Below are 23511 nucleotides of genomic sequence, written 5' to 3'. Positions count from 1 at the left end.
TTAGCATTTATAAAAACTGGCAGATTTATTCCGCAGGGGCCCATTTTCAAGAAGCTAAAGGTGAAGGTGGGAGGGGAGAAGTTTCCTCCCCTTTTCTTTTGTCCCTCATCTTATTTTCTCCAAGGGGTAAAAAAATGGCCTGGACCCCAAAACCTACCCAAATAAAAAATCAAAAAACTGAGGTTCCAAAAAGTTACAGCATCTTAATTCCTCATAGAAAAGGGGGAGGAGCCAGAGGGAAGAGGAGTCCCTGGGGTGGGGGGGAGGCACCCCCAGCCTGGTGAGACATCCCCTCCCCTTAAATAGCTGCCCCAAATGGGGCAAGGCTGGGGCTATAGCATTTAAAAACTCCCACACCCCATTTTATCAAAACCAAGGAGGAAAAAAAAAATTTCCCTTTTCCCCCAAAACCCAAATATATATATATATTTTTTTTCTTAAAAAAACAAAACTTTGAAGGCATTAAGCGTTAAAGTGAATCTAGAACAAGGGAATGTGAAATTCCCTCCTTCCTTCCCCCTTCCTGTGGGGTTCATTGGTGCATCCCTAGCAGAGGGACCGGCCCCAAGGGGATGGCAGAGGGGAAGGACCAAAAGGAGAAAAGGGCGGGGGCCTCCCCAGCCAATCAGCAGCCAATGTGGGTGTGGGCAGGGCACCAGGGAAGCCACACCCCCTTGGAGGTTTCCAAGTGGGATGGGGAGTGGGAACAATGCATTCCTGTGTAGTCTTCAGCCAATTCCAAGTCAAGTAGAGGCAGGGAAAGCAGGGTGACAGGCAGGGTGTGCAGAAAGGAGAAGCGGATCTTCTGGGTCCCTGTGGTCAGGGAGAACCCCTCTTCCTCAGCTCCTGGACAAAGGCTGGAAGGAAACAGAGCAGAGGTCAGGGGCAGAGTCTCTGCCTCTTCCCTTCCAAAACAGGGCTCTTGTCTAGGGACATGATGCCTCCGAAGTAAGTAAATATTTAAGAACAAAACAAAACAAAACCACCTCACCTTCAATGATTTCCTCTTTCACTTTCTGCAATTCCTTCTTCACCTCCTCCAGAAGCTCCTAAAATTAATGGGGTACAAGTAATCAGGAGGGGGTACCGGGACTTGCAGGAACCAATCTCCTTTATTTTTTTGAGACGAGGTCTTGCTCTGTTGCCCTGGCTAGAGTGCAATGGCATGTTCACAGCACATTGAAGTCTCAACCTCCCAGGCTCAGGTAATCCTCCTGCCTTAGCCTCCCAAGTAGCTGGGACCACAGACAGGCACCACCACGCTCAGGTAATTTTTTTTTTTTTGACACAGAGTCTTACTCTGTTACCCAGGCTGGAGTGCAGTGGTGCGATCTTGGCTCACTGCAACCTCAGCCTCCTGGGTTCAAGAGATTCTCCTGCCTCAGCCTCCCAAAGAGCTGGGATTACAGGTGCACACGACCAGGCCCAGCTAATTTTTTTATTTTTAGTAGAGTCAGGGTTTCACCATGTTGGCCAGGCTGGTCTCAAACCCCTGACCTCAGGTGATCCACCCACCTTGGCCTCCCAAAGTGCTGGGATTACAGGTGTGAGCCACCGTGGTCGGCCTTCTTAGGTAATTTTTAAAAATCATTTTTTAGAGATGGGGTCTCCCTATGTTGCCCCAGGCTAGTCTTGAACTCCTGAACTAAAGCAATGCTCCCACCTCAGCCTCGCAATGTGCTGGAATTACAGACATAAGCCACTGCGCCTTGCCAGAGTCCCCTCTTTCTTGTTGATGGAAAAGCCAGAGGGAGTAGGTTTGAGACTTATGTCTACGCCAACACCATGACATGGCTGCCAAGGTTGCAGAGTGACTGGAGGATTCTTGGGGAGAATTCTGGGTCCTTGGAGCCGGAAAAGTACTGGAGAACATCCAGTACCAAGGTTGGCAAGTGCGTTCCAGCCCTCTGCCAACTCTAATTGGTGAGGGACAGCTGGGTCAATGTGTGGAAAGGATTCAAGGCACTCATCGGGAATGAGTGTGATGACAGAATATGCCTGTCACAGGTGCCAGAAAAGGGGGCGTGAGGTCAGGGTCATCCCTGATCCAATCCAGTCTGTCCATTTGTCAGATTGGAAACCTGAGGTTTCTGAGATGTTATCTAGGATCATACAGCATGCCAGTGGCAGGGGCCAGACCTAGATCTCTCTTGTTGTGGCCCCCAACCTCCTCCCCAAGCTACCTGTTTCACCCTCTCTAGGTCCGAGTCATCGCCGGAGCTGGGCGTGCAGGGGTGGGTCTCAGAAGTGGTCACTGAAGACGACGACTTCATCCTGGGGGAGTTGAGTTGGCGTCGTTTGGGACAGCAATGAGATTCAAGAGAGGACCTGTTTCCCCGCCTCCTATTCCAGGAATCGCATTGACTTCTGCCTCATAAATTGGGCAAGTCCAAGTATTTTGGGGGCCCCAGTTTGTTTTGTTTTGAGACAGAGTGGCATTCTGTCTCCCAGGCTAGAGTGCAGGCACAATGACGGCTCACTGCGGCCTCGACTTCCTGGACTCAGGTGATTCTCCCACCTCAGCCTCCCGAGTAGATGGGACCAAAGGCAAGTACCACCATGTTGGCAAATTTTTATAGAGATGGGGGTCTCACTATGTTGCCCAGGGTGGTGTTGAACTCCCCAACATGACCTCCCCAAGGACCACAGTACTGATGGGCCTACCTTGGCAAGGTTGTGCTGTTCTTCTCCCAGGGTCTCCGCACAGATTCTGGGGAGAGGCAACAAATCAGAAAAATCAGGGACAAAAGACTGCCCCTCAATCAGTCTTTCTCCCTCAACCTCAATAGCCCCTGTTCAAAGACCCATCTCAGGAGACTACAATCCCCAGCACCATCCGCCCAGACTCTCCCGAGAAGGTGCTTAACATGTGAGAAGAAGGTATTCTGGGATTTGTAGTTTCTATGGCTGAACTGGGCTTTGACTCACCACTGTGGGCCGGGACTCTGGCCTCTGGCTCCTCCTGCTGGTGGGAAATAAAACTGCCATGAGCCAGCCCCTGCCACACCTCTGCTCATTTCCTCTTCCAGGTTCAAACCCCACACAGTCCAGTATCCCTACCCTCTTGGTACTGCCTAAGGGGTGTAAGGCAAGAAAAACCCCTGACTTACATTGGCAGATTCATCCTTGGGGGTTTTCTCCCCAACCTGTGTGGCTTTCCTTCTGCAGTAGAAAAAAGCAAAAACACATGCTTCCATCACTCAACCAGTTCCCTTCCTAGGGAAGTTCCAGAAATGTGGACCCTATAGCATAGAATTCTGAAATTTAGAAACCCTAAGGAAACTCTACATTTAGAAATTCCAAGAGATTAGCTAGGTGTGATGGCTCACACCTGTAATCCCAACACTTTGGGAGGCTGAGGTGGGTGGATCACTTGAAGTCGGGAGTTTGAGACCAGTCTGGCCAACATGGTGAAACCCATCTCTACTAAAAATACAAAAATTAGCCAGGTGTGGTGGCATGTGCCTATAATACTCAGGAGGCTGAGGCAAGAGAATCACTTGAACCCGGGAGGCAGAGGTTGCAGTGGGCCAAGATCATACCACTACACTCCAGCCTGGGCGACAGAGCGAGACTCCATCTCAGAAAAAGAAAAATTCAAGAGATTGCAGTTCTAGAATCAGGGTAGAGGTTCTACGATTCTTACATTAGGGAACAGTAAGATTCCGAGAGTGGAGCAGTGCTGTGTTAGAACATTGAGATTGTAGGAACCTGAGTTTCCAGAATTCAGAGGCAGTATCTCCTACAGTTCTAGAATTCTGGGTTTTAGAACATTCTACAGGCTACCTAGTGGTTGCAAGCCTCAGCCATTTCAGGAGATGACACACCCTACCATTATTTCCCAAACCTGGTTATCAAAGGGGGAACATTCACTAAAAGAAACAAACTAAATGGGAATCTGAGCCCTCCCCTGACTGGGCCCTACTGAACTGGAATCTCCAGGTGACTCAGGGGTCCAGGCTCAGGCTCACCTCCGGGCCAGCATGGCGTTCATCTCTTCCATGAGCCCCCCACCTCCGCTTCGACCGCTCTCAGCTTTGGGGGCCACGGGCCCCGCTGAGGATTCCTCCTGCTGGAGAAATTTAAAAGGAGCAGGAGCTTTAGGGGCAGGGCTTTGGGCCTTCCAGCCCTCCTGTGACACCGCCGGCAGCCCTGGCCTCATCCCCCATCAAAGCCCCGTCGCCCCCCTGGCCACCTCTCCCGAACCCTCACCTTGCTGACTTTCCTGAGTTTGGCTCCAGCAATAGCTGCGGCCAGGCCTGGGGCCCCGGTCCCCCCACCACTGGGGCCCTGTGCTGCCGGGAGAGGGGGTGCAGGGGGTGGTCCTCCCCCGGCTCCGTGTGCTGCAGCTGGGACCCCCGAGGGGGGCAAACCTGGGGGTGGGGGAGGACCTGGAGGAGGGGGAGGTCCTGGTGGTGGGGGTGGACCCCCAGCAGGGGGAGCAGGTGGGCCTCCTGAAACACAGAAAAGGGGGCAGCTGAGAGAAGCCTCCTCCTTTACTGTCCAGCTGGCTGGCCCCTTCCTCCAGGGAGGCCCCCTCCCAACTCCCGAGGCCATCCGAACATCACCTGCATTGGAGACTCGGCGCTCTAGGTGCTCCGACGGGCCGGGCTGCTGCCTGTTGGGGAGGCGGGAAGCTGCCGTCAATCAGGGCCCTAAAGATGGCCAGCGAAGGGTCTAGCGACCTCTGTCCTGTCTCTTAGAGGTCTCCAGGGAGGCTAGCTCCTAATCCTCACCCAAGCCTCCCTCTCCTAGGGAACCAAGAAGGGGGCTAGGTGGGAGTGGGGAGAATGCAGGGCAGGGCAGTGACAGGGAGAGATCAGGATGCGGGAACCCAGTCAGCAAACTGTCAGAAACACCCGAATTACAAAATGCCCAAGATTCTTTTTTTGTTTCTAAGACAGAGTCTCACTGTCACCCAGGCTGGAGTGCAGTGGCTTGATCTTGGCTCACAGCAACATCCACCTCCCGGGTTCAATCGATTCTCCTAACTCAGCCTCCCGAGTAGCTGGGATTATAGGCTCACGCCACCATGCCCAACTAATTTTTGTATTTTCAGTAGAGACGGTGTTTCACCATGTTGAAACCGGTGACCTCAGGTAATCTGCCCGCTTCGGCCTCCCGAAGTGCTGGGATTACAGGCGTGAGCCACCATGCCTGGCCACAAGATTCTTTCAACCACCATATTCTGCTTTCCAGGAATCTGCAGGGACCAGGAGGTTCTGCAACTCTGAGTGTCACAAGTTCCTTGAACATTGAGGAAACTGCCCGTTGGATGGGTTCTGAAGTCTAGGAGTCAAGGGTTCCAAAACACATGGAACTCTGGCAGTGACTACGGTTCCCTGCCCAGGGCCCAGCCCCACCTTTTCTGCTGCTCCACCTCCTCCGGGGAGGGGCCGTTGGGGACCGACCAGGCAGGAGGTGCTGGGGGTGGAGGGGGCCCACCTCCTGGAAGGTGAGAGAGAAAGGGCCACGGGTCAGTGCTGGAACTCTGCTCAGCCCTTGGCCCAGGAATCCTGCCCAGAGGCGCCCACTTCCTCCTTCCTGGGACCCTGAGGCTCCAGGCATCTTGGGAGGTAAGGCAGCACCAGCTTCCCTGGCCTAAGGGGCCCTAGGGCAGGTGCTGTTGTGGTGTCCCAGTGACAGGAGAAGCTAAGGCCAGGGGACAGTAACTCGCCCTAAAGTTCTGCAGGGTGAAATCTGCAGGAACAAGACCTGAGTTCAGGCTGACTCCAGCAGACAGGCTCTTAACCACTGTTTGGAGACAGTCTGTGTCACCCAGGCTGGAGTGCCGGGGTGAAATCAGGGCTCACCGCAGCCGCAGTCTCCCCAGGCTCAGGTGATCCTCCCACCTCAGCCTCCTGAGTAGCTGGGACTACAGGCGCATGCCACCATGCCCAGCTAATCTTAGTTTTTGAAGAGATGGGATTTCGCCATGTTGCCCAGGCTGGTCTCAAACGCCTGAGCTCAAGCAATCCACCCGCCTCGGCCTCCCAAAGTGCTGGGATTACAAGCGTGAGTCACTGCACCTGGCCAGCTCTTAACCACTGTTCCAGGCACTTGGGCCTCTGCTAAGAACCTGGAAAGGTAAAGTGCTGCTTCCTCACCTGCCTCCAGGCCGCTGGCCCCGGCACCTGCATTGAATTAGTTACGAATTAACAATGAATTAGCCCCATTTTACAGCTGACTAAACTGAAGCCCACTGCATTTTTCTGTGTGCCCCAGAGGAGCAAGCCCCTTCCGCAGTAGCACGGAAGTTGCCTCAAGAAGCAACACCACTGCCCCTGCATTTGGTGACTCCACTTCCACAGCAGCGATTCCAGGCCAGATGGACAACAATCACCTAAAACCTCGCTGCTCAGCGACAGGTCCTCAGACCAGCAGCCTCGGGATCACCAGGGCAGCTATGAGAACGAGGAGTCTCAGTCCGCCCAGCCACCTGCACCGGAGCCTGCACTTTGACCAGATCCCCAGGTAATTCATGTGCACGTTAAGGTATAAGAAATAGCAACTGGGAAGCCAGGTGCGGTGGCTCACACCTGTAATCCCGGCACTTTGGGAGGCTGAGGCGGGCACATCACCCGAGGTCAGGAGTTTGGGACCAGCCTGGACAACATAGAGAAACCCTGTCTCTACTAAAAATACAAAAAAATTAGCTGGGCACGGTGGCGGGTGCCTGTAATCCAGCTACTAGGGAGGCTGAGGCAGGAGAATCGCTTGAACCCAGAAGGTGGAGGCTGAGGTGAGCTGAGTTCTCGCCATTGCACTCCGGTCTGGACAACAAGAGAAAAACTGTCTCCAAAAAAAAAAAAAAGCAAGCGGGCTGGGTGTAGTGGTTCATGTCTGTAACCTCAGCACTTTGGGAGGCTGATGTGGGTGGATCACCTGAGGTCAGGAGTTCAACCCAGCCTGGCCAACACAGTAAAACCCCATCTCTACTAAAACTACAAAAAGTAGCGAGGCGTGGTGGTGTGCACCTATAGTTCCAGCTACTTGGGAGGCTGAGGCAGAACCACTTAAACCCAGAAGGTGGAGGCTGCAGTGAAACGAGATCATACGACTACACTCCAGCCTGGCAGACAGAGCAAGACTCCCTATTTTTTAAAAAGACAGAAAGAAAAGTAACTGGGCTGGGTGCAGTGGCTCCTGCCCATAATCCCAGCACTTTGGGAGGCTGAGATGGGAGGATCACTTGGGCCCAGGAGTCTGAGACCAGCCTGTAGACCATCTCTACAAAAAAATTGTTTTTAATGATCCAGGTGGCCAGGCGCAATGGCTAACACCTGTAATCCCAGCACTTTGGGTGGCAGAGGCAGGTGGATCACTGAGGCCAAGAGTTTGAAACCAGCCTGGCAAATATGGTGGAACCCCATCTCTACTAAAACAAAAAAATTAGCTGGGCACAGTAGCACATGCCTGTATTCCCAGCTACTCAGGAGGCTGAGGCACGAGAATCACTTGAACCCAGGAGGTGGAGGTTGTAGTAAGCGGAGATTGCACCACTGCATTCCAGCCTAGGTGACAGGGTAAGACTTGTCTTAAAAAAAAAAAAAAAAGCCAGGTGTGGTGGTGCATGCCTGTATTCCCAGCTACTTAGGAGGCTGAGGCAGGATGAGCCCACGAGGGGGAGGTTCCAGTGAGCCATGATTGTGCCACTGCACTGCAGCCTGGGCAGCAGAGCAAGATCCTGTTTCTAAAACAGAAGTACCTGGCAAAAGGGCACAGAAGCCTTCTGGGGGAGGGACCTACCCATGTCTTGACCTGGGAGGTGGTTTCCCGGGAGCGTGCATATGTAAGGTTCATGGAGTACTGCTCCCTGAGAAATAGTTTTTTTGTGTGTGTTTGTTTTCTTTTTGAGATGGAGTCTTGCTCTGTCATCCAGGCTGAAGTGCAGGGGCGTAATCTCGGCTCACTGCAACCTCCACCCCTCAGGTTCAAGCGATTCTCGTGCCTCAGCCTCCCAAGTAGCTAGATTACAGGTGCGCCCCACCACGCCCAGCTAATTTTTGTATTTTTAATAGAGAGGCAATTTCACCATGTTGGCCAGGCTGGTCTTGAACGCCTAACCTCAGGTAATCTGCCTGCCTCGGCCTCCCAAAGTGCCGAGATTACAGGCATGAACTACCGCGCCTAGCCAATCGTGCGTTTTATACATAGGTGAGCACAGGCACACTGGAACGCACAAAATCCTCATGATCATTTTCCGTGACAGCAATGAATTCGCACCACTTTACTGATGAGTAAACCAAGGCCCAGAGTGGTAAAGTGGCATCCCCAGGACACACAGCCGTGTTCGGTGGTCCCCTCTGCCTGCTCGCTGCCCAGTGCCGTTTCTGACCTTCCAACGCCTCCAGGGCACTGGCCATGCCCGCGGCAAACTGGGCGGCATCCTCCTTGCTGCTGAAGTTGAGGCCCCAGACCTGGCGGGCATCACGCCACTGATGGAAATTGGGGGTGGCTTGATTATACTTGACGCCCCGGACGATGGCACAGTTGATGACCACCTGGCGGGAGGGGAAAAGGGGGTGAGGGGCGGCAGGCGGAGGAGTGGAGCAGGCAGGGGTTCAGCCTGCAGAGAGGGGGCCGGCGGGAGGCTGCACCTGCTGGTCGGGCTGCATCTTCCGGCCCACCACGCGGAAGGAATTGGCTGTGGGGTTGTGGTAGATCTGGACGCGGCTGAAGGCCTGGGGACCCACGCCAGCAGGGACCCATCGCTTGTTGCCGTCATCATAAACCATCACAGTGGCCCGGCTGGAACAGATGACCGTCTCACTGCAGGTGGGAGGAAAAGGGAGAGGAGCCAGTCACCTTCTCATCTGGGTCTCCCTGGGAGGTTCCAAGGGACAAAGACAGAGTGTGGAAGGGAGAGGGAGACGCAGAGAGGCAGGAGCCAGGTGGACAGAAAGAGAGGGTGGGAGGCAGATCAGGAGGGAAAGTGAAATCAGGAGAGAGAGGCAAACACACAAACGAGATGTAAGACACACACGGGGAGGGAGAACTGGAAGCAGAAGAGACACAGAGAGGTGAGAAAGGGGGTGCTGAGTGAACAGAAGGGAGAGACTGAAAGACACACAGACAGACGGACAGATGAACAGATGGGCAGACAGGGGGCCTGGAGGAAGAGGCAGAAAGACACAGAGATAAAGATGGGCTGGGTGCAGTGGCTCACAGGTGTCATCCCAGCACTTTGGAGGCTGAGGCGGGAGGATCGCTTGCGCCCAAGCATTTCAGAGCAGCCTGGGCAACATAGCAGGACCCCATCTCTAATAATAATAATAATTTTTGTTTTTGAGACAGAGTCTTGCTCTGTTGCCCAGGATGGAGTGCAGTGATGTGATAACAGCTCACTGCGGCCTCGACCTCCTGAGCTCAAGCGATCCTCCCTCTTCAGCCTCCCAAGTAGCTGGGACTACAGGCGTGCACCACCACACCAGAGTAATTTATTTATTTATTTTGAGACAGAGTCTCACTCTGTCGCCCAGGCTGTAGTGCGGTGGCATGATCTCGGCTCACTACAACCTCTGCCTCCTGGGTCCAAGCCATTCTCCTGCCTCAGCCTCCTGAGTAGATGGGATTACAGGCATACACCACCATGCCCAGCTAATTTTTTGTATTTCTAGTAGAGATGGAGTTTCATCATGTTGGCCAGGCTGGTCTCAAACTCCTGACATCAATTGATCCGCCCGCCTCAGCCTCCCAAAGTGCTGAGATTACAGGCATGAACCACTGTGCCCGTTGCTTGACTAATTTTTTTGTATTTTTTGGTAGAGACGGGATCTCACTAAGTTGCCTAGGCTGGTCTCAAACTCCTGGGCTCAAGTGATCCATCTGCCTTAGCCTCCCAAAGTGCTGGGATTACAGGCGTGAGCCACCACACCTCGCCTACATAAAAAAAATTTTTTTTAAGAGACGAATCTTGCTCTGTCGCCCAGACTGGAGTGCAGTGGCGTCATCTCGGCTCACTGCAGCCTCCACCTCCCAGGTTCTAGCAATTCTCCTGCCTTGGTCCCCCGAGTAGCTGGGACTACAGGCGCATGCCACCAGGCCCGGCTAATTTTTTGTGTTTTAGTGGAGATGAGGTTTCACTATGTTGCCCAGGCTGGTCTCAAACTCTTGAGCTTAAGCAATCTGCCCGCCTCGGCCTCCCAAAGTGCTAGGATTACAGGCGTGAGCCACCGCGCCCGGCCAAAACACTTTTTTAAATGAAAAATAAATTAAAAGATACAACACAATACTAATAAGAAGGAAAAGATAAACATGGAGAGACAGGCTGAGGGATGGAAGAGGCTGAGGCCAACACCAGGGAGGGATGCAGGTTAGCAGAGCGAGGGCAGGAGGGAAGACCGAGGCGCCAGAGGGAGGCCAAGAGCGGAGCTGCACTGGGGACCAGCCCCTGCCTGGCCTTAGTATCTCTACCAAGGGGCTCGGACACATCCCCGCCACCACTGGCCGCTCAGGAGGAAGCTGAAGCTTGGGAGGAAGTGTGAGACCTGCAGCAGGTTGGGGACCCATCCCAGACCTCGGAGCTCCTCCTCCAAAGGGACTTCCCACTGCCCACCCATCGCCTGGCTCCCCAGGGCACCAGCAGCCCTTCTGCAGACACTCCCTGCTCTGTGTCTGGCCCATGTTGGGTGGGGCTGGGGATGAAGACACAGCAGTGACCCATAGCCCCAGCACCACCCTCCTGGGGCTCACAGTCCAGTGTGGGAGACAGAGCTGTCCCCAGAAGGTACCAAGCCAGGGATAGGGCCAAGGAGCCCAGGGTCTGGGGTGCCTGAAGGAACACCTGCCCCAGCCTGGGGAGTCGGGCAGGACTTCCTGGAAAAGGTGGCGTCTGACTCAGCCTCAGGGAAGTTGTTGGTAGACTGGTGCTGACAGCCCCAGATCTGGGTTCAAATCCCCACACCTATTTCATGTGACTCAGGCATGTGACGTTCCTACTCAAGAGCTCTGCTTTCTAGCTATGAACTGGGAGAGTGACCGTCCCCACCTCCAGGGCAGTGGGGAGGGGTACATGAGTCTGGGCAGCTAAAGTGCTTGTTAGCCAGGTGTGTGGCTGACGCCTGTAATCCCGGCACCGTGGGAAGCCGAGGTGAATGGATCACTTGGGCTCAGGTGTTCGAAACCAGCCTGGACAACATGGTGAAACCCCGTCTCTACAAAAACACACAAAGATTAGCCAGGTGTGGTGGTGCGCATCCGTAGTCCCAGCTACTCAGGAGGCTGATATGCAGGAGAATTGCTGGAACCCAGGAGGTGGAGACTGCAGTGAGCTGAGATCACGACACTGCACTCCTGCCTGGGCGACAGGGCAAAACTCCGTCTCAAAAAGAAAAAGAAAAAAAAAATAACTAAGTGCACAGTGCAGCACCCAGCACACACCGAGAGCTCGGCAACAGTATGTATCCGTCTCAAAGGCAGTGCTGGGGCCCAGGAAAGCTACAACCCTCTGGACCTTCCCACCAGCCCCTATGGGAGGTTCAATCCCCTCTGTCCCAGTGAGGAAACTCAGGCCCAGACAGGAACTCTAACAGGAAGTGACTTGCCCAAGTTCACACAGGCGAAGGGGAAGCGCTGGCCTCCTGGCCACCCCACCCCCACTGGGCTTTTTCCTGAAATGGGGAAGTTGGTGGTCAGAGGTTTCGGGGGAGAGAAATTATAACACCCCCGCCTCCCGCAAAGGCTCTGTCTCTAGGAGAGCTGGGGGCTGGGGGCATGACACTGACGTTGGGAAATCAGGGCAGGGAAAGTCCCTAGGCAGACTCAGCTGTGGGTAGAGACCTGGGGTAACCCTGGCACCCCCAAATTTACATAATTATGCCATCTCCCTCTTCCAGGCATTTCAGGTGGATCAGGGGCCCTAAGCCCCTTCCCCAAAGTCACTCATTTTTTTCTCACTGCAGCTCATCCAGAAAGCCACTCTTTCATCCTAATTTTGCAGGTGAGGACTAGAAGGCCCAGAGAGGGTGTGTGACTTGCCCAGTCACACAGCTAGTGAGGAACAGGGTGAAGCTGTGAATTCAGGCTCCCAAGCCTTAACCACCAGGGACTGTGTGGGCCCCACCCAAACACCAGGTGCCCTTTCCAGACAAGCACAGCCTCGGGGGCTGTTTCTGGCTCCTGCCGCCCTAGCAGGGCAGGGTTAAGGCCTCGGCCTCACCCCCACCTGCCACACACGCCCAGGGCAGACTCTGGCCAGGAGCCCGGGCCACCACTGCCCCACCCTGGCTGCACTTTGCTCTCCCGGACGGCCCCACCCTGCTGAGGCTTTGGACTGGCCGGAGAACAGGGTGCCTGCTGGGTGACCAAGGGCTGGTCCTGCCTCTCTCCAAGGCACACTGACCCCACTGTAGCAGAAGGATCCTGTTAAAACACAAGGTGGGGCCCGGCGCAGTGGCTCACACTTGTGATCTAGGCACTTTGGGAGGCCGAGGTGGGAGGATTGCTTGAGCCCAGAAGTTCAAGATCAGCCTGGGCAACATAGTGAGACCCCATCTCTAAAAACAAAACAAAAACACACAAGGTGGCCGGGCGCGGTGGCTCATGCCTGTAATCCAAGCACTTTGGAGGCCAAGGCGGGTGGATCACCTGAGGTCGGGAGTTCAAGACCAGCCAGACCAACATGGTGAAACCCCGTCTTAATTAAAAAACAAACAAAACAAAACAAACAAACGCACAAGGTGGAATGTCCCTTCCTTTGCTCAAAAGCTCCAGGCTCCTACAGAATCAATGCCGAGTTCTCTCCAGGGCCTCCGTGATCTGTGTGTCCTCAGATCTCATTTCTTCCCGCCCCTCTGTCCCCTGGGGACTGTTCAGACCCTAAGCCTCCAGCTCCTATGCTGCTCTTCCCGCAGGCCAGACACATTCCTGTGTGCTGCCTCCTCGGCCCAGCCTCTCCCCACTTCCAGGCTTCTCCTTAGATGTCACCACTTCCGAGAAGCCATCCCTCACTCGTTTGCTGGAAACGCTTCTCTCCTTTTCATCTCCTCCTGCACATTTCACAGGGAGGACCCCTGCCCAACGCAATATTTGTCTGTCCCCACCACCAAAAGGGCAGGGATTTCTGTCCCACTATTCACTGCTATGTCCCCAGAACCTAGAATGGCGCCCAACACGTAGTAGGGACTCAACTGTTACTAAATAAACATCTGTAAAAAAAGGCAAAGTTTGGGCCAGGCGCGGTGGCTCACACCTATAATCCCAGCACTTTGGGAGGCCGAGGTGGGTGGATCATGAGGACAGGAGTTCAAAACCAGCCTGACCAGGATGGTGAAACCCCATCTCTACTAAAAATACAAAAAATTAGCGGGGCGTGGTGGCAGGTGCCTGTAATCCCAGCACTTTGGGAGGCTGAGGCAAGAGAATCGCTTGAACCCGGGAGGCAGAGGCTGCAGTGAGCCAAGATCATGCCACTGTACTCTGGCCTGCGCAGCAGACAAGACTCCATCTCTAAAAAAGGCAAACTTTGGCCAGGTGAGGTGGCTCAAGCCTGTAATCCCAGCACTTTGGGAGGCTGAGGCAGGAGAATCACTTGAGCCCAAGAGTTTGAGCCTGGCTTGGGAAGGCCGGGTGCAGTGGCTCATGCCTGTAATCCCAACACTTTGGGAGGCAGAAGCGGGCAGATTTCTTGAGAACAAGAGTTTGAGACTAGCCTGATGAACATGGTGAAACCCCATGTCTACTAAAAATATAAAAATTAGCCAAGCGTGGTGGCTCATGCCTGTAATCCCAGTTACTTTGGAGGCTGAGGCAGGAGAATCACTTGAACCCACTAGGTGAAGGTTGCAGTGAGCCAGGATTGCACTACTGCACTACACTCCAGCCTGGGCAACAGGGCAAGACTCTGTGTCAAAAAAGAAAAGAAAAGACTGGCTTGGGCAAGATGGTGAGACCTCTGTCTCTACAAGAAATTTTTAAATTAGCTGGGCGTGGTGCTGTGTGCCTGTAGTCTCAGCTACTCAGGAGGCTAACGCAGGAGGATCGCTTGAGCCCAGGAGAATGAGGCTGCAGTGAGCCATGTTCAGGCCACCTGCACTCCAGCCTAGGTGACAGAGTAAGACTCTCAGTCAGGCACAATGGCTCACACCTGTAATCCCAGCACTTTGGGAGGCACAGCAGTTTGAGACCAGCCTGGCTAACGTGATGAAACCTCATCTCCACTACAAATACAAAAATTAGTTGGTTGTGGTGGTGCACGCCTGTAGTCCTAGCTACTCAGGAGGCTGAGGCAGAAGAATGGCTTGAACCCAGAAAGAGGAGGTTGCAGTGAGCTGAGATGGTGCTATTGCACTCCAGCCTGGGTGACAGGGCAAGACTCCATCTTAAAAAAAAAAAAAAATGCAAATTTTTACCAAGGGCACCTAACATTTCTTTCAGAGTCCCAGACACTGTTCCTGGTGCAGGACTCTGGTTTCCATGCTCAACAGCTCTACAGCCTCATGGGGTAGGCTCTGATGCTCACCCTTTTGATAAGGTGGTACTGCAGGCACTCGCCCCAGATCATACAGCAAGTGAGCGGAGGGCTTCATAGTTGAAACCAAGTTCCTACGAGTCCTTAACCTCATTTAAAGATGAAGAAACAGAGCTAAGTTGAAATCTTTAAAAGGCAAGGTACAAGGTAGGGTTGATCAGAGGCTTAAAAAAAGAAAAGGTAGGCCAGGCATGGTGGCTCACACCTGTAATCCCAGCACTTTGGGAGGCCTAGGCGGATCAGGCGGATCAGGAGGTCAGGAGTTCAAGACCCACCTGATGGACATGGTGAAACCCAGTCTCTACTAAAAATACAAAAATTAGCCAAGTGTAGTGGCATGCGCCTGTAATCCCAGCCACTCAGGAGGCTGAGGCAGGAGAATGACTTGAACCCAGGAGGAGGAGGTTGCAGTGAGCTGAGGTCGTACCACTGAACTCCAGCCTGGGTAACAGAGCAAGACTCAGTCTCAAAAAAACAAAAAGGTGAGAAGCATGTAAATACATCTGCACCCAGAGTGTTGATATATGCAGAGACCGCTTCCCAAGACTAACTGTGGCTGCCTCCAATGAGGGGAACTCGGGGACTGGGGAGGGAGGAAATGAATATTTTGCATCATTTATCTTTGTTTTTTTGAGACAGAGTCTCTCTCTGTCGTCCAGGCTGGAGTGCCGTGGCGTGATCTCAGTTCACTGCAACATCTGACTCCCAGGTTCAAGGAATTTTCCTGCCTCAGCCTCCCGAGTAGCTAGGATTACAGGCATGCGCCACCACGCCCAGCTAATTTGTTTATATTTTTAGTAGAGACGGGCATTTCACCATATTGGCCAGGCTGGTCTCGCACTCCTGACATTGTGATCTGCCCACCTTGGCCTCCCAAAGTGCTGGGATTACAGGCGTGGGCCACTGCGCCCCGCCCACCATTTATCTTTTTTGAGACAAAGTCTCACTCTGTGCCCAGGCTGGCAGTGACTCAATCTTGGCTCACTGCAGCCTCCACCTCCCAGGCTCAAGCAATTCTCCTGCCTCAGCCTCCTGAGTAGCTGGGATTACAAGTGTGTGCCACCATGCCAGGGTAATGTTTGTATTTTTAGTAGAGACAGGGTTTAAGGGTTTGCTGTGTTGGCGAGGCTGATCTCGAACTCCTGACCTCAGGTGATCTGCCTGCCTTGGCCTCCGAAAGTGCTGGGATTACAAGCATGAGTCACCACACCAAGCCACCATTTACCCTTTCGAACTGCTTATTACTTCTTATCATGGGTTTAAATTACCTATATGAACCGAATTCACTAGTTAATTAAGTTCAATAAATAAAACTAACCTACACAAAAGCTGGAACACAAAATCTCAAAGCCAGGAAATGGGGGGCCAAGGCTGTGAGATGGAAACAGCCTGCCCATTTGCAGCGTTCTCCTGAAGTCTAGAACCCTCCATTGGACCTGAGAGCGCCTTAATTTTCCAGCCAGCTGAGGACTCGCTCCTCCCTGCAAGTCCCCACGTTTTGCAAAACTCTAGTACGTGGTGGATGAAAGACACTCAAGCTGCCTCCTTGTTATGTTGCTTTGCCTCTCTGAGCCTCAGTTTCCAGCCCTGGAAACAATAACGCACTGGGTTCATTGTAAGGATTAAGAGAGAGAATGGACAAAAAGCCCTAAACGCAGGACCTGTAACTTGGTACACACTCCACATGAGGGAGAGAGCTTCCCATCACCAGAGGTAATCAAGCACGGTGAATCCGGTTTTCACAAAACTTCCAGACTAGAGTCTTGGTCTTCCCTTTGCTGCCCCCTGAACCCAAGACTTACCCTATAGCTTCCTTATACCATAAAACTTCTGATACGTATATATCACCCTTCCAAACAACAAATCTTCTGAGCAACCCTAAGTGGGGACGCGGATCTAGCGTCTTTGGGGCCTGTGTGCGATACTCTGGTCCCTTCCTCCTGGTGGGCCTCAGTTTCCCCTAAGTGAACAGCAAGATAAATGTTCTGGCTTGGTTTCATTTGGCTTATCTGAATTATCTTAAGAGTTTTCACAATGAAAGCAGGTTCCTTTTTTTTCCTTTTCTTCGCTGAGAACACAGAAACCATGTTACCTGTATTTCTGTTTTGTTTTTGTTTTTTTGAGACAGGGTCTCACTTTGTCACCCGGACTGGAGTGCAGTGGCACGAATACGGCTCATTGCGGCCTTAACCTCCCCAGCTCAAGAGATCCTCTCTCCTTAGCCTCCAGAGTAGCTGGAACTACAGGCGCATGCCACCACACCCAGCTAAATTTTGTATATTTTGTAGAGACAGGGTTACACCATGTGGCCCGGACTATTCTCAAACTCCTGGGTTCAAGCAATCCTCCAGTCTTGGCCTCCCAAGGTGTTAGGATTACAGGCATAAGCCCCGGCGGCTGGCCCTGTTTGACTTTAATAGGCACCTTGCCTAAATTTCCTGTACCTCAGTTTTCCTATCTATAAACTGGGTGCCAGGGTGGGAAGGCTACAAGGTTGTAATAGTATCCTTGTTAGAATTGCCGTGAGGGGCCAGGTGCGGTGGCTCACGCCTGTCATCCCAGCACTTTGGGAGGTCAACGTGGGTGAATCACCTGAGGTCAAGAGTTCGAGACCATCCTGGCCAACATAGTGAAACACGATTCTACCAAAAATACAAAAATTAGCCAGGTGTGGTGGCAGGCACCTGTAGTGCCAGCTGCTTGGAAGGCTGAGGCAGGAGAATTGCTGGAACCCAGGAGACGGAGGTTGCCATGAGCTGAGATCATGCCATCGCACTCCAGCCTGGGCTACAAGAGTAAAAACCCTGCCTCAAAAAAAAAAAAAATTTCTCAGGCAAAAAAGTGTCCCACACATAATAGATGCTTGATCAAATAGTCTCTTTAAAAAAATATAACAATAGCTATTATTGGAAGAAGCAAGAAACAGACCCCAATTCTCCCCAAGTCCCTTCTGCCCTGAGATTCTAGACCTCTGCCCCACTTCCCTGTCTTCCCAGCACCCAGCTGTGGTCCCAGACACAGCCAGCACTCAACAAATATTTGTCAAACTGAGAGGAAAAGAACTATATCTTGTAATTTTCCATCTTCACATCCTCTCTTCCGACTGCCCCCAGGACTGTCCCCAGCCAAACTAGCCAGAAATCAGAGGACCCAGGCTCCTCCACCCCTCCTACACTGCCTAGGAATTTCTGAGAGATCTTGGCCACGTCTTTTTCTCCTTGAGCCTCAGTTTCCCCAGCTGGGTAATAGGGACATGGGTTTTGAATCCTGGCTGTCCTTGAAGGGGCACAGTCCAGGGGAAGTGGGATGTGATCACCTGCAGGAGAGATCCCCTGGAAAGGTGAGAGTGGCTTTCTAGTGGGACAGGCATCTGCTCACTTCTGCACCTCCCCCTACCCCAGCACCCCCCCACCCCAGCACCCCCCCCACCCCAGCACCCCCCACAAGGCGAGATGCTTGGCCACGGCCACAGCAAGAGGTGGGCCTTGTGGGAGGGCCAGGCCTCCAGGGCTGATGGTGGTGGTGGGGAGGGCAGGGGGCCGGCCCAAACGCCGCTCCTGCCCTTTTACGGTTGCAGTGAGTGAGGCAGCACTAACTCGGACATCCGCCATCCGCCTTCCACCGAGCCTAGGACCGGAAACGCGGCGGGGGGGGAAGGGGCGGGGCTGGGGGGCAAGGGGAGAGAAGAGTCCCGGAGGAAGAGGGCGAAGGAAGAGAGCGTCGCTCCCTAAACTGACCCCTCTCCAGGGCGGACTTGGAAGGGATGTAGCTATAATGGGGAGTGGACAGGCAGGAAGTCTTGAGGGTATCCGTGGGTGTCCTCCTTGCTCCAAATTTTCCAGCCATGCCTTTCACATCAGAAGGAAGAAACGGGGAGGGGGATTCTTTAGTGGTCATAAAAAGGAATGCCACGCCACCCCGATGTCAAAGGGCAGGGGTGCAGGAAATGAGGATGTGGGCACCACGGGGTTAATCCCCAGCCGTCCCCCGGGGCCTCCGTGCTCAGGCTGGGGGCTTGGGGGCAGGAAGTCCCAGAGAGAGTGGAGGAAGGGAGATAGTATTGTCAGGCTCTGGCCCCTTGGGAGACATTATGGGGGGCCAGAGGGGAAAATGGGGGGACGGTTGGGTCTCCCCGCCCGCACTGGCACCGCCCTCAGGTGAGCCCAGGAGTTCGGGGGAGGTCCCAGCCAGACCAAATCCCTGGGTCCCTGGGGCCGTCACCCCCAGGATTAAATTCCTGGGAAGATAGCTGGAATTATCTGGGAAGCCTGGGTCCCTGGGGAAAAGGGCTATGACCTTGAAGCTTTCCAGCTCCCCCTCCTCCAACCCCAAGACTCCGGATGGATGGGGGGGCGATGAGCAAAGGGGGAGGGACCGTGGTGGGGAAAGCAGCCGGCCCGCAGCGATCGGTGCCCGCCCCCCACACCAGCTGTCTCGACAGGTGAGTCAGGAAGACAAAGGCCCCCTTCCCCCAGCTGCCGCGCCCCCTCCCTCCCCAGGGCTGCGCAGGTGGGGGAGCGGGGCCGCCCTTCTGGCCCTGAGCGGGAGCCGCCCTCTGCTTCGAGCGCCCGCTCCGTCCTAGGCACTGCGGACTAAGCAGATTGTGTGCGGGGCGACGGGGGAGGGGAGTCCCACCAGACTCCGCAGGCTGCGTCTGGGTCCCTAGATCGGTTCACACCAGCCTTCTCCACAGGAAGACCTAAGTGCCCCCCAAAAATTCAGGGCATTAAGTACCCCCGAAGTTAAGAAGCGCGGTCCCACTTGGGGAGACTTTTTCCAGCACCACGTAAACGGGGACCCCGCACACCCAGGGTCTGAGTCTCAGTCTCTCTTCCAAGTCCCATGGTCTCCCAAACCGGCCCCCCACAATCCTTCCCGGACCTCGAGCTGAAGTTTGGGGGGAGGGGGAGGAGAGTCTGAGCCCTGCCTCAATCCTGGCATCCCTGCGGGAAGGCGCTGCCAACTTTGAGGTCCTCTGAAAAAAAGTCTTTAACAATTGTGGAGTCCTCCGAGCGCCCCCAAATCTGAGGACTCCCAGGAGAACCTCACCGCCACCACCCCCCGAGTCGTGGAGAAGCGATCGATGGTTCTGGAGCTGGTCCAAAAGGATTCAGCCCAAATCCGAGGCTCCCAAGGATCTGTCCCCAAATTCCAGCCCGGAGCGAGCTGAGGGGGAGGGGGACAAAGGCGGGGCGCGGAGCCCGCCCGGGCGGGGACGGGTCGGGGGGCAGGTCCGGCTCACCTCATGGCTGCTCGGCGGGCGGGCGGTGCGCCCACGGGCTGGCTGCTCCCGGGGCGCCCCTGGCCGGAGGTTCAGGGGTTCACGTCTGGCTCCGGGCTCGGATCAAGCTCCCCCAGGGTCCCGCCCCATAGAGTCCGGCTTCCTGGGCAGAACGTGGACCCGGCCGGGGCGGGTCTCCGAGCACCGCTTCCCTCGGGCGGTCTGAGGAGAAGTCTCTGCGGCAGAAAGGGGGGTGCGGCGTCCCTCCCCAGCGCGCCCCCGGTGCCGGCGGCGGCTGCACTGTTACTCTTACTACTGTACTTCTCTTCGTTACATTTCGTTCCAAAATTCCACTCCCAGCACCCACAATGCCCCGCGCCTTAAAGGGGCCGCGCGCGCCTCCAGGCGAGGGGGTGGAGGGCGCTTAAAAGGGCAACTTGGCACCCTCGGCTTCCGCGATCTCGCTCTAGTCCCCGACGTTGTAGCCTAGGGGTGCACCCTGGGAGTCACCTCCACATGGAGGGGCAAGCTTGGTGGAGGGGAAGGGGACCTCCCTTGCTCCCTAGTTCTCTCCCACGGTGGGAATTCTCAGGAGCGTCTCGACACTCGGAAGGGGCACGATTTCTCTCCCCATCGATTTCTCCATCCCGTACTCCGCTCAGTTTTGGGGGGCGAGGAGGACCCTCCTGCTAAGCAAGTGGTCCCACATTTTCTGCCTGAAATCCCATCTCTGGAACCCCGCCCCTCCCCATCGTCTCTCTCCTGTCAATTTCGGAGGGGTTACTTAGGCGCTAGCCTAGCATCCGCACGGGGGCGGGAGGTGGGGGGAGTAGGGCCCCACCCCTCTGGCCCCACCCCTCCCGCCCCGGGAAGGTGAGGAGGAAGTGGGCCAAGGGGGCGCGGTCGGCCGCTGACTCACAGCCGCAGGGTCGGGGGTGGGGTGGGGTGGGGTGGGGTGGGGTGGGGGTGGAAGTGGGGACCGGCGGGGAGTGCCGGAGTAGGGGTCTGGCATTCGCCCTGGGTGGGCAGGAGACGCCTGGTTCTTCGGTGTGTAAAGCCCCCGACCCACGCACGCCGCGCTCTGACTCAGTTTGTCCTGCGGAGGACAGCAGGATCATCCCACCCGTCAGGAGGACCCGGAGGTGAGCAGACCCTCCCGGAGCCCCCGCCCCCCACACGCCGGCTCCAGGCCGAGCCCAGATACCCTCCGAGGTTTCCGCAGCGGGTCTGGCCGGCCCTGCCCCGAGTGACGTCACTGGCGTGGTCGCGCCCCTTGGGTAGAGCGCCACCTGGCCCGGGTGGGGCGCCCGAGTCCTGCGAAACCAGTTACAGTAGTTCCACGTTTGCACATGGGTAAACTGAGGCCTGGGAACAGGAAACGAATCTGGCCTATGGCCCTCTTGCCTGAGCCCCCAGAACACGGAAAGCCACCTAGGTCTGAGTGTAAAACTAACAATTCTCAGGGCCAGCTGACTAGGTGAGAGAATCCACCTTTCCAGCCTCTGTTCAAGCCGAGTCCTGTGTCCAGATGTTGCCCTGACCTCCCTCACCTGGGCAGGCTTCGTCCTTCCAGGCCAAGCCCTGACGTAAATTCCCCTCCCCTTCTCCACCCCACTCTGGGAGATCTTGAACCCTGATTCCCGGAGGTTATCATTGTTTCTCAGTGAGTCTCCTCAGGCTGAGTTGTCTAGGCGAAGGGGTAGATTTAGTTTCTTTTTTTTCCTCTTTCTTTTTTTTTTTTTTTTTTGACAGGTAGTCTCCCTCTGTCACCCAGGCTGGAGTGCAGTGGCGCGATCCTGGCTCACTGCAACCTCCCCCTCCTCGGTTCAAGCCATTCTCCTGCCTCAGCTTCCTGACTAGCTGAGATTACAGGCAAGATGGGGTGTCGCCATGTTGGCCAAGCTGGTCTCAAACTTATGACCTCAGGTGATCTGCCTGCCTCAGTCTCCCAAAGTGCTAGGATTACAGGCGTGAGCCATTGAACCCAGTTGACTTAATCAAGTTCTGGACTTTACTCACCCCAGCCAAGCCCTGAACAGCAGCTCAACAAACTTTTATCCAGTTGAATGAGAACCCCAGTTCTGTGTGACCTTGGGTAACTGCTTTCTCCTCTCTGGGTCTCAGATTTCCCATCTGTGAAATAGGAGGGATGGCCAGGCGCGGTGGCTCAAGCCTGTAATCCCAGCACTTTGGGAGGCCGAGGCGGGTGGATCACGAGGTCAAGAGATCGAGACCATCCTGGTCAGCACGGTGAAACCCCGTCTCTACTAAAAATGCAAAAAATTAGCTGGGCATGGTGGCGCGTGCCTGTAATCCCAGCTATTCAGGAGGCTGAGGCAGGAGAATTGCCTGAACCCAGGAGGCGGAGGTTGCGGTGAGCCGAGATCGCGCCATTGCACTCCAGCCTGGGTAACAAGAGCGAAACTCCGTCCCAAAAAAAAAAAAAAAAAAAGAAATAGGAGGGATGGCATTTCTGGGTGCCACCTACAATACAGCAACAGTCAGCAAACATGGTTTTTTGTTTGTTTGCTTGAGACAGGATCTCTCTTTGTTGCCTGGGCCGAACAAACTGGCATAACCAGGGCTCATGCAATCCTCCACTCAGCCCACTGAGTAGCTGGGACTATAGGTACACACCGCTATGCCCCGTTAATTATTCTAGAGGCAGGGTTTCACTCTGTTACCCAGGCTGGTCTCAAATTCCTGGGCTAAAGTGATCCGTCTGGCTTGGCTTCCCAAAGGGCTGGGATTGGAGGTGTGAGTCACACACCCAGCCAAGAAACTTTTTCTGTAAAAGTCTAAATAGAACATCTTTTAGATATGCTAGACAATAGGGTCTGGTTTACACATGCTTGTTTTTATTTTGTTTTTCTTACAATCCTTTAAAAATGTAAAAAAACTTCTCAGCTTAAGTGCTGTACAAAACAGGTAGAAAGACCCCTGCATTAGAGAACTCTTACATATGTACATAAGGACCTTTATGGCAGCAGTAATGTGAGAGCAAGAAATTGGAAATAGCTTGAATGTCCATCAAGAGGACAGGGGAGGCCAGGCACAGTGGCTCATGCCTGTAATCCCAGCACTTTGGGAGGCCAAGGAGTGTGGATCACTTGAGGTCAGGAGTTCGAGACCAGCCTGGCTTGAACATGGTGAGGCCCTGTTTCTACTAAAAAATTAAAAATTGGCCAGGCGCAGTGGCTCATGCCTGTAATCCCAGCAGTTTGGGAAGCTGAGGTGGGCAGGTCACTTGAGGTCAGGAGTTTGAGACCAGCCTGACCAATATGGGGAAACCCCATCTCTACTAAAAACATAAAAAAATTAGCCAGGAATGTTGGTGGGTGCCTGTAATCTCACCTACTCAGGAGGCTGAGGCAGGAGAATCGCTTGAACCCGGGGGACAGAAGTTGCAGTGAGCTGAGATCGTGTCACTTCACTCCAGCCTGGGCAAAAGAGCAAAACTCCATCTCAAAAACAAAAAACCAGGCGTGGTGGCACACGCCTGTAATCTCAGCTACAAAGGGGGCTGAGGTGAGAGGATCACTTGAACCCAGGAGGCGGAGGTTGCAGTGAGTCTAGATTGGGACATTGCACTCCAGCCTGGGTGACAGAGCAAGACTCTGTCTCAAAAAAAAAAAAATAAAAATAAATAAAAGAAGATAGGGATAGTGAAACCGTTGGACATCCCTTATCTGAAGCACCGAGTGAGCAGCAACTATAGAGAAGGAAGCGTGGACTGGGTGAGGTGGGTTGAGCCTGTAATCCCAGTGCTTTGGTTTTTTGAGAAGCCAAGGCAGGAGGATCACTTGAGGTCAGGAGTTTG

The 23511-nt window shown here is 54.3% G+C and overlaps 1 protein-coding gene across 3 annotated transcripts; it reads right to left on the bottom strand.

Annotated features, from left to right (window-relative positions):
- Positions 1–20461, bottom strand: LOC108285352 (vasodilator stimulated phosphoprotein). 3 transcript variants are annotated; one of them, XM_017502486.2, is made up of 13 exons: positions 19713–20461; positions 8601–8772; positions 8339–8504; positions 5364–5448; positions 4569–4618; positions 4213–4454; positions 3972–4072; positions 3111–3162; positions 2929–2962; positions 2665–2710; positions 2184–2274; positions 992–1049; positions 1–857 (listed from the first exon to the last, which is right to left on the bottom strand). In XM_017502486.2, exons 1-13 carry the CDS (start codon positions 19715–19717, stop codon positions 820–822), a joined length of 1140 nt encoding a protein of 379 aa, XP_017357975.1. In that variant the 5' UTR covers positions 19718–20461; the 3' UTR covers positions 1–819. The 3 variants fall into 3 exon arrangements, with proteins under 3 accessions (XP_017357975.1, XP_017357974.1, XP_017357973.1); XM_017502485.2 differs by having other exon boundaries at positions 2929–2965; positions 3972–4069; XM_017502484.2 differs by having other exon boundaries at positions 2929–2965; positions 19713–20458.
- Between the last annotated feature and the right edge of the window lie 3050 nt (positions 20462–23511).

The sequence above is a fragment of the Cebus imitator genome, unplaced genomic scaffold (assembly GCF_001604975.1).
Source record: "Cebus imitator isolate Cc_AM_T3 unplaced genomic scaffold, Cebus_imitator-1.0 Scaffold296, whole genome shotgun sequence".
Classification (NCBI taxonomy): domain Eukaryota; kingdom Metazoa; phylum Chordata; class Mammalia; order Primates; family Cebidae; genus Cebus; species Cebus imitator.
The sequence above is the reverse complement of the archived record's forward strand: the minus strand, read 5'-3'. Positions and strand labels throughout refer to the sequence as shown.